At 25.5% G+C, this 10,348-nt stretch overlaps 1 protein-coding gene across 1 annotated transcript; it reads left to right on the top strand.

The window, feature by feature from the left end:
* Positions 1–7,636: 7,636 nt before the first annotated feature.
* Positions 7,637–8,575, top strand: LOC101515256 (protein OXIDATIVE STRESS 3). Its single transcript, XM_004503440.4, has 2 exons — positions 7,637–8,021; positions 8,286–8,575. The coding sequence occupies exons 1-2, from the start codon at positions 7,777–7,779 to the stop codon at positions 8,542–8,544; spliced, it is 504 nt and encodes a 167-aa protein (XP_004503497.1). The 5' UTR covers positions 7,637–7,776; the 3' UTR covers positions 8,545–8,575.
* The last annotated feature ends 1,773 nt before the right edge of the window (positions 8,576–10,348 follow it).

Below are 10,348 nucleotides of genomic sequence, written 5' to 3'. Positions count from 1 at the left end.
TCGGCAAGTCCATTTTACAAAAAAAGTTTGGGTTTTGTATGTGTACCCCCACTTATACCTTCCATCCCCATTGTTTATGGAAATTATTAGATTGCCTCTAATGTTATTAGTAAAAATTCCAAAAAAAATTATCTTATCTTTTTTTCAACTATTTCTATTCGAAAGTTTGAATTGTTCCAATCACATATTTGCAAACATTCGAATATTTGAAACATTTGAAATCCAAAAGTAAGATAAACATCGGAACTTTGAAATTTTTGAAATATTAATTTTCCAAATCTTCGAAAGTTTCCATGAACATGAAACTTTCAAAGTTTATTTTTTTCCCAAAATTTTGAAATTTTCTAAAGTTTATATGAACATGAAACTTTCGAAATGCAGAAACATTCGAAACTTTCTAACAATTTCAAAGTTTCGAAATATAAAATTCAGAAACATAAAATTTTTCAGTTTCGAAACTTTTGTATTCATAGAAAGTTCCAACATGCATTTTTATTAGTAATAAATAATAATAAATTTATAGTAATAAATTAATAGTAATACATTTATAATAATAAATCAGTAGTAATAAATTTGATATCTAATTTATGAAGTTTTAGTAATTTTTATAAAAAAATTGAAAGTTTCGAAACTTCTGAAATTTTCGAAATGAAATTACTTCGAAGGTTTGAAATTTTCGAAGTATATATGCTTCGCAAGTTTCAAATTCATCCAAACTTTCGAAGCTTTCTGGAAAAATACACTTCACAAATTTCATATTCATTCAAAATTTCAAAAATTTATGAAATATTTTATTTCGAAAGTTTTATATTTTTCTAAATTTTCAAAATTAATAATTTTTCTGAACAATTATATTTTAGAAGTTTGAAATTTTCAAAAGTTGAATTTTTTTTTTATAATTTTTGAAAGTAAAGGTGGAAAACTGAAATAGTATATTTTTCTATTATTTTATATAAATTAAACAAAGGCAAAATAGTCTTTAAAAATATTTAGAGGGTGGGAGATAAAATAGAGGGTACACAGTACAAAACCCAAAATGTTTTTGTAATGCTAAGTGAAGCCGCAAAGATGAGAGAGAGTAACGGGCCTTGTGTCTTGAATACTCAATACAAAGTGGGACAAATGGGCTGGGCTAGCCACAAACATATACATTCATAAAAATAATATTTTTATATATTTTTTAGATAGTTTCTAGGATTTCTTCGTCTGTGAAGTTTAAATCTGTTAGTAAAGTCTCAAACTTTAAAACTTTCTTAAAAGATTTTTTATTAAGTTTTTAATATTATGATTTTCTATTAAAATAATTTATTAAAATTCTAATTTATTATTTCATTATTTTTTATGGACTTAAGAGAGGGGGTTCATAGGCTCACTATTTTATTAATTTTAATTTTTTTTTCTTAAAATATTTTTAAAATTTACTTTTTTCGGAAAAATATCGAAAAAAATTTAAATTATTCTCATAAAAATTTTAAATTATTTTTTTCTCAAAAATTTTTGTGAGAAAAAATTCTCGAAAAAAACTGAATTTTTTTCTCGAATTGAACAAATTTCGAGAAAAAAATTGTAAAATAATTTTTTATCGGAAAAATAATTATATTTCGAAAAAAAATTGTCAAATTCATTTTAAAAAAAAATCAAAATTTGTTTTTGAAAAAGTGAACTAATAGGTCCAACTAAATCTACATAATTTTAGGGACTTTCTAGTGTTTCAAGTTTTCTTTTCTGAGTATTTTTAATTCTAAAATTTTTTAGTTTCTCCAATATGTAAACTAGATCCAATAATTAGTGGATTTGTCAAATTACGCAAATCTATATACATGATTTAAATGATTTAAAGTCTTTAGATTAAATAAGTTGATGTGAATTCAATTGACAATAAAACACCAAATAAGACCTCTTCCAATTGTCTCATCCTATATGGCTTCATCCCATCACACCCATGCAAGTTGAAAAACATAATAATGCAATTACTCTCTTTTACACCAACCATCTCCTCTCCCCTTGCATTTTTCCTTCTCCATTAATAATCCTTCTATTTTCTTTTGAATACAAATTTGGTGATCAACCATAACATTAAATTTCAATATATACTAAAGATTAAATTAAAGAGAATAATTTTATTTTATTTCATAATCAATCTCCTTCATTATGATAACCCCAAACCCTTTCAACCAACCAAATGGAACCACTTTAATGTTGTTTAATAAAGCAATTTGCCACTAAGGTGTTTTGTCGAGTGTTCTAGTTACCAATGCAATTTGTATCTGTGTTCATTGTCTTAAGGGCTTTAGAATGGGAGAAACTCATGAATCCACGATGCCCTATTCTCCTAGACACCACCTATTTTTTAATAATAAATATTATTGAATATACTTTTGATAATGATTTATTTTACTTCTAATCAAAATAAGGATAGTTAACTTTTAATTTTGGAATTCGTTGTTCACCGGCCAAATTGATAGTATATATGTTAGTGGAAAGGGAGATCCCCTAATTGATACTTCGGGTTTTGGAAATATTAAAGTTTCCTTTTATCCAAAAGTAATAAGTTTTAAACTATACGTCACTTTCACAATTTTATACAAATTAAAAAATATATGTTACTTTAGAAAAATGTCTTCCATAAGATAAAATAGTATGGAAACATAAATTAATTGGAAGAAAAAAAGAATAAAATATAGTGAAGAATATTAAAAAAGAAGTATTAACAATTTATTAATTTCGGGGTTTGACAATTCTTAATTTAAATTGCATATAATAAAGCTACAATTCTTAAGGGAACAAGAATGAATGATGTCGAGTGAAACAAGTGACAAGGAATCATGGATTGAATTCATAGTTGAAAAATTGAAACCATTGTATCGAATTAGAAACGGTCATAATCCAATGGGTGGTGGGCACAAATAAGAATGAATTTATCTGAGGTCAGCATTTTAATTTTCTCGATTATAATTTGTCACAAAAAAGGTTATCGGTTATAGACATGACATTGCTAGTTCAATTACAACATAACATTACCTTGTGGTGGCATTTTTATTGCCACTCAATTATATATCACCACGTCATTGACCTACCCAAGTCCACCTTCTTATCTTCACATGTCATATCCATTCCAACTCATTCTATGCTTCCAAACATATATACCCTTTTCTATTAAAAAATAATGGAGAACATGTACCTTTTTTTTATATTAAATATATACATTTTTTAATTTCCAATGAATTTTCTTAGTCCTAAAAAACAATAAATTAAATAAAATATATTGACAATATCTAAAAGACAATAATAATAGAGAACATGTGTACCTTTGTCGTTTATAAATAAATATATACCTTTCCTAATCTGCAATAAAATGGATAAGCTCATAAAAAATCTATTTTTTTTAATATAAAAGTAATGAAACTATTTAAATGATAATAATAATAATGGAGAGCATATTTCTCATTTACATAAAAAATAATGATATTATGTAAAACATTAATTCTTCTTGTGTGATAAATAGTTAAATGTAAAATCACACGTGTAAGTATGTGTGGGTAGAAAATCTTAGCTCTTAACCAACATCTCTTCTTCTTTATTTTCTCTCTCTCAAACTCCAAAATCTCCCTACCTTTATATTTTAATGGACAATATCTTAAACATTATTTCCTCACGTTGGTTTCAACATAGAGAATCCTAATCTTTCTAGAGTCATGGATCAACTAATGAAATCTCATAATCTTAAATATATAAGTGGATCGCCCCCTTAATTAGAAGCTAAATTATATTCTATCTCCCACGACTCACCTTAATTATAATTGATCTAGCCGTTACCAAAAAAAGAAAGAAATCTTGTGATAACAACCATGATTAAAAATGATGCTAACCACTTCAAAAAAAAATAAAATATTTTTTTAAGACAAATATATATATATATATATATATATAGAGTAGTCCTCACTTTATAAATAAATTTTGTATAATTGTGTTAGATTTAACTCGATTTTTCTAAATAATATCAAAACTTATTCATGATTTATTAAATCACATGTTATTAGATTAACGTCGACATCGAACTATTTGACCACACATTATAGATATTATATATGGTCGCGGGTTAGATTATATATGATTTACAAATAGCCCAAGGTTGATGGGCCCAATATACAACGAAGAAAATTGACAAATCATATATAATTAATTGATGCCAGTTGCTATAACCTAACCAAATTGGGCATACCAACTTACCTTCGTTTTGAACAAAAACAAATGAGGTGTTTTTTAGAGAAAACATATTAAGGTTAAAAAGATAAGATTTATTATCTATCATATTTTTAATGAAAATGATTAATGTGCTGACACGATTATTAATTTGAAGTTTCAGATTGCTAAAATTTATTGGTGCAAATATTTCTTTCTAATATTTTACATGTTTTTAATAGAAACATCATTAATCATCCTAAACATGGATTTTGCTAATTTTCTTTACATAGATGTTTTATTTATTTATTTATTTTTTGACATGATTTTATCCATCTAAATTTTCATAATAAATTTTTTAATGAGACAATAGATGATTTCTTAGAATTATTTTATTGGATTTTAGTAAAATCACTCAAATATTTTATACTTTTTTTTAACAATATTTTAGAGTATTTTAAATAATATGTGATTAACTTAAAATATCAACATAATTAATCAGGTAATTATTTTGCAATTTATTTTGATATAAATAAAATAAAAATTAATACTATAATATGTCATGTGCATCCAAAGTGATGAGCTGATTATTAAACATGAGAGGAAAAAGTGCATGATAATGTTTGGATGAGGGGGGAAAACGTTCACCCAATTGGAATATGCCAACATATATTGATCCGTGAGTTTTCAAAGTCATCGTACTACATAACGTGGGTTGAATACTTTTGGCTTAAATTAATATTTTAGATTTGAAAGTATATGATATTTTTTATTTTGGCATCAGTGCAAAAATAGTTTTTTAAGTTAGTCAAAAGTTACTTGTTAAATATTTTAGACTTAAAAATAAACTATTTAAAAAATTCATTTGTTGTGAAGTTGGTTAAATCTCAATTGACTTAAAAATCAATTTTTTTATAAAATGATTATACTATATATCGATTAAATTTTACGATAAAATCTAATAATATTTTTTCCGTATGTATCACCAAAAATTAGAATACACCACTCTTAAGGTTGAAAATACTCTAATTCTTCAAATTATACTGGGCTAGTGCTTTATAACTTCTCGTCTTTTTTTTTTTTTGTCATCACAACTATGTAAAGTCTGCACCATGTTTAAAAACACATAACCAAACAAACATAGAAAGCATTATACAATTAAAGGCATAATCACCAACTCCATATTATAAAAACATCAAGATATAGAACTAGGCTAAAATAGAGAAAAATGTCATTGTCTTAGGATAGCTACGCTATTAAAGAAGCATGACAATGTTTTTTTTTCTTTCTTTCTTTCTATGTTATCAACTACAAAATGGAAAATAGATAAATAACCGAAAATACTTAAATATAGTCAAATGTCAAAAAATTTAAATAAAGAAATAATGTATGTTTAGTTAGAGTAATAATTAAATTGCTAATAAGTAGTGTGTATATATATATATATATACCTCAAGATGATGAAAGTTCACAGTTGACCATGACAATAACATTTTTTCCGTCAACCTATATAAAAAAACTTTCCAAAGTAATCTTGTCAATATGGAATCGTAAACACATTTCAAAATTCTCTAAAACTTCAAAAGTTAAAAGAAAGAAAGTATTATTTTCTCTATTAAATTTGTCAATTCACAGATATAAATTTACCTTTTTCCTCGTACAACTTATTGTTGCAAGATAGAAAAACAATGAATCTTCTTACACATAAACCTTTAAAGTTACTTATAAATTTTCATCTCTTTCTATTTTAACTTTACTATTTATTCTCATCCACGTCTATGAACATCATAAGTTATAAAAAAAATAGATTGCACGTTAAATACAACAAAAAAAGTCTTAACAAGAAATTATGAAATAGATTTAAAATTGAAAAATAAATAAATTGGCCTAAAGTTAGCGGCGGCAACAACAAACATGATAAATAACATAATGATGCATATACAACAACAACAGTGACGATAATAATGGCGACAACAAACAATGGCGATAACAATGAACACACATACAAAGGGTGCAATAACAACTAACCACGAAAAACACATAAGAACCTCAACAAAGGTGAAGAACGCATAAGACGTCAACGGGGAAGCAGATAAATGGAGAAGAAAAAAGATGAAGTAAGAGCAATGGAGAGGGAGGAACGAACATGAGTGAAACAAAGAAAGAGAGGTTTTTAGGGTTCTCGATCCATCGCAATCAGAACACGATGTGATATAGATTTTTTATTATCAATTTTAAATCGGTTATTGTTATAACTGCGTTAAAAAACCTTTGTGTATTAATAAAATTATCACCGACTCATTTTTTTAACTCATTTATTTAAACGCCTAACTTATACATGTACAAAATAACTATCACATATTTACACAATTGTCACCGTCTTATCTTTTTAACTCAATTTATTTAAAAAGCCGACTTAAGTATGCATTCGCCTTATTTATTAATTCATATGGTAGATAACAAACTTAACACTTTGCATTAAAAACTCTATATTATACTAGTGTGGTCTCTAACTCAATAAAAAAAATATAAATTAGTAATTGAATAATCAAAATGTCTGTCAATTTAGTTTCTGACGTTATAATAATTATGAATTATTTGACAATAAATTGTATAAACTTTTATAATAATAAATTATATCTTTTAAAAAATATTTTGACGATATAATAATTAATTTAAATATTTTATTGAGTCAAATATTAAAATAACTAACGTTTAGTCGAAAGAAATTTGACTGTAGTTTACCATTAAAAAAAAGTTAATATTAATTAAAATAAAAGATTAATATCCAATTGGTGGAACAAAGATTAAGCCGAAATTTTGTTTTGGGTAGTGGAACACTTTTATTTTATTTTACCATAAATTTTTTGAAAATGGTCAACTTGCATATGACAAGAAATATTCTCTATAAATGCACATTTTACAAATGTATTAATTAAACCTATCCTTTCCATATTTTTTTTTCGAAATATTTATTATATTTTCTCTTGCATTTAAATTTTACTATATATATATATCATAAATGATGAATTAGGTTGTCGAGTGGAAATTTACTTATATGTTATAGCTTTATCAAGCAATAGTTATCAAATACTAGCAAGATGGGGGTCCACTATTTCACACGCTAAAAATAAAAAGAGAAGTTAATTATAATAGGGGGTGACTCAGAATATGGTTGTCTTTATTTAATCCTTATCCTTTGCATCTATCTTTGCAATGTGAGAGAAGTTATTTATTTTGCACCATGTATTAATTCAATATTACAACGTGATCTGACTGTGACATAAATTTTAAGATTGAATATTTTCAGATTAACATATACTTTAATCCAAAATATATTTTCTAAAAAAAATGCCAACTCAATATAAATAAAAAAACAACAACGTTATCCAAATCTTCATCAATTGTTAATGTTCTATATAAATATAAGACCACTCAATATTTCTTTTTTATCTGTTAATTAAAGATAACTAGTCCATTTGTATTAATGGCCTATTCCATTTTATAACAAAGGGAAATTTTCTTCTATTTTCTTCTCTTGTTTTTTTTTTTTTTGGACACATAAGGGACAAAGCAAAGCAAATATTTGTAGAAATGAATGTGAAGGGAATAATGGAGGGCAACACAAATTGGGTTGTTAAGGAAGATGTTGATGAAAATGTAAATGATTCAATTTCCATAGAAGATTCAATGAATTCTATTTGTTCATCTTCTTCTTCATCAGAGTTGGATGATCAAGAAGCATCCTCTTCACCTTCTAGTTTGTCATCATCATCATCATCACAATCAAATGGCCCTTTATATGAATTATCAGAGCTCATGAACCATCTCCCTTTGAAGTAAGCAATTTTCTCTATACTATTAACAAATATTAAAATAACAATCAAAATTATAGATGAAAAGAAATAAAATTATTTATCATATAACGTTTCAAATACTTGCTTTAGCCACAAAATTAGAGACAAACTTTATTTTATATCTGTCTCTAAAATTCCATCATTATATTTCAACTTTTTCTTGTACTTAATATGATCATGCATGCTTTTTTTAGATTTTTTAATATAAATATCCTATTTTAATTGAATTAATTGTGAAATGTGTAGGAGAGGGTTATCTATGTTTTATCAAGGGAAGGCACAGTCATTCAGTTCTTTAGGTAGGGTGCAGAGCATAGAAGATCTTGCTAAGAAAGAGAGACCAAATTATAGAAAGAAAGTGAAATCATGCAAAATATTGTACAGTACTCCAAAGGCAACAATATCAAAGAAAACTTCAAGAGGACCATGTGCATCTCTAATAACTAGAAGAGGGACTTTTCTTGGAGGGTCTAGACCTTCCTTTTCTGTACACAAAAACTTTTGAAATTCAATCTTCTTAGAGCTTTCTTTTTTCATGCACAAAGTTATGAGATTTTTTTTTCATCTCTCATCACCTTTAGTTTTTGATGCAGTGGGGGAGTTTCTTCAATAAATATTTTTTGGGCGTCGAATTTTTAAAATCTAAATTGATAAATTAAATATAATATTTTAGAATTTTAAGTTTTAACTTTTTATATAAACATGCACACAAAAAATTGTAAGCAAAAGTGTAAATAGAGAATGAATTGAACCGAAAAGTTGTATATATGTTTAGGAGAGATGAAAAGTTGTATATAAGTTTAAGAGAGACACAAGGGTATAATATATTGATTTGGTTTATATCTTTGAAAAGGAAAAAATTTAAACAAAAAAGATAGTTAGTTTAGTGGAATTTTTACAATTGTTCTCACAAATATAAACTTAAATTGATGAATAACATGTTGATTTAGCTATGTTCACCTCCGGACCTTCTTAGGAGCACGTAGGGACTACGACATCCCTACGTAGGGACTACGACATCCCTATAGTTGAAGACTGATAGATTATTAAAATAATAGTGATAATTATTAAAATATCCCTCAAACATTTACGGTGATGAGAAACTAACATCCGTCTTTTTAATTATAATATTTTAATTAATATTTGTGATTCCCCTAATATTTTGTGCAAGACCCGCCACTGGTTGTGTTCAATCAAGTTGATGTTAATAAAAATTAAGATACTTATTTTAAAAATATAAAATATTCTTATTTAAACTCTCTTTTTTATACTATTAAAATAGTGGCGTAAATACTTTTTAAATAACAATGCAAAAAATAATATATAAGTTAATGATTAAAAAATCGTTAAATACAATACATTTAAGATAACAATAGTCATATAGTCTAATAATTTTATTCAGATATCAATGATCAATTTTAAATGATATCATACTCAAATCAACATAGATTGAGTATATTTACTCGAATCAGATTGAACTCGAATACAGAAGAAAAAAAAATCAATTTAATTGATGTCAATATTTTTTAGTTTATCAAATTATTAGTTTAATTTTTATATCTTTAAACGAAACTCAAAATACTTAAATTAAAATTAAATAAAAAATATAATGTATTTTTTTAATTATTATTTTTTATCATTATTTTATAAATTATATTTATCATTATAAAAATTGATAGGAACATTGAACCTATATCTCCGCCGAGTTCCATCAATGATTATATGTACATAATCATGAGTATGTTTAATTACTCCATGCTTCTCAAAATACAAATAAATTAAAGAAACATTTATGTATTTGAATTATATTTTTAGACAAAATATATTAATTTTCTTTTATATTTTTATTTATATTTTGAGACAAAGCAAATATATATAATATATGTGTGTGTGTATAAAGCATTTATCGCTTCTCATGCAAGGATTAATAAAACTGAAGTGAGCATGGCATTAGAATCGAAAATTACCATTAGAACCCTAACTCCATAGCCGAATTACTATGAAGCGTTAAGATTAAGAACATAAATGAGAGAGAGTGTATTGATATCTAGATAAATAGTTTCATATTCTCGTATTCAATTTCTATTGCGATCTACTTAAACATTAATTGCGGCAACTTTTCCTCCATAGTAGAAGCACGTGATTATAAGAAACATGTATTGAATTTAAATTGAATAGAAATCTTAAGAGTATTGAGACTGCATCAAGATTTTAGGAGTTGATTCATCTTAGCTTAATCATAAGAAGTAAGTTACACATGGAAAAAGGGAAGAAAAAACATAAATGAATTAAAATGATGAAGATAGAGC

Source organism: Cicer arietinum, chromosome 6 (genome assembly GCF_000331145.2).
Source record: "Cicer arietinum cultivar CDC Frontier isolate Library 1 chromosome 6, Cicar.CDCFrontier_v2.0, whole genome shotgun sequence".
NCBI classification, from domain to species: Eukaryota; Viridiplantae; Streptophyta; class Magnoliopsida; order Fabales; family Fabaceae; genus Cicer; species Cicer arietinum.
The sequence above is the reverse complement of the archived record's forward strand: the minus strand, read 5'-3'. Positions and strand labels throughout refer to the sequence as shown.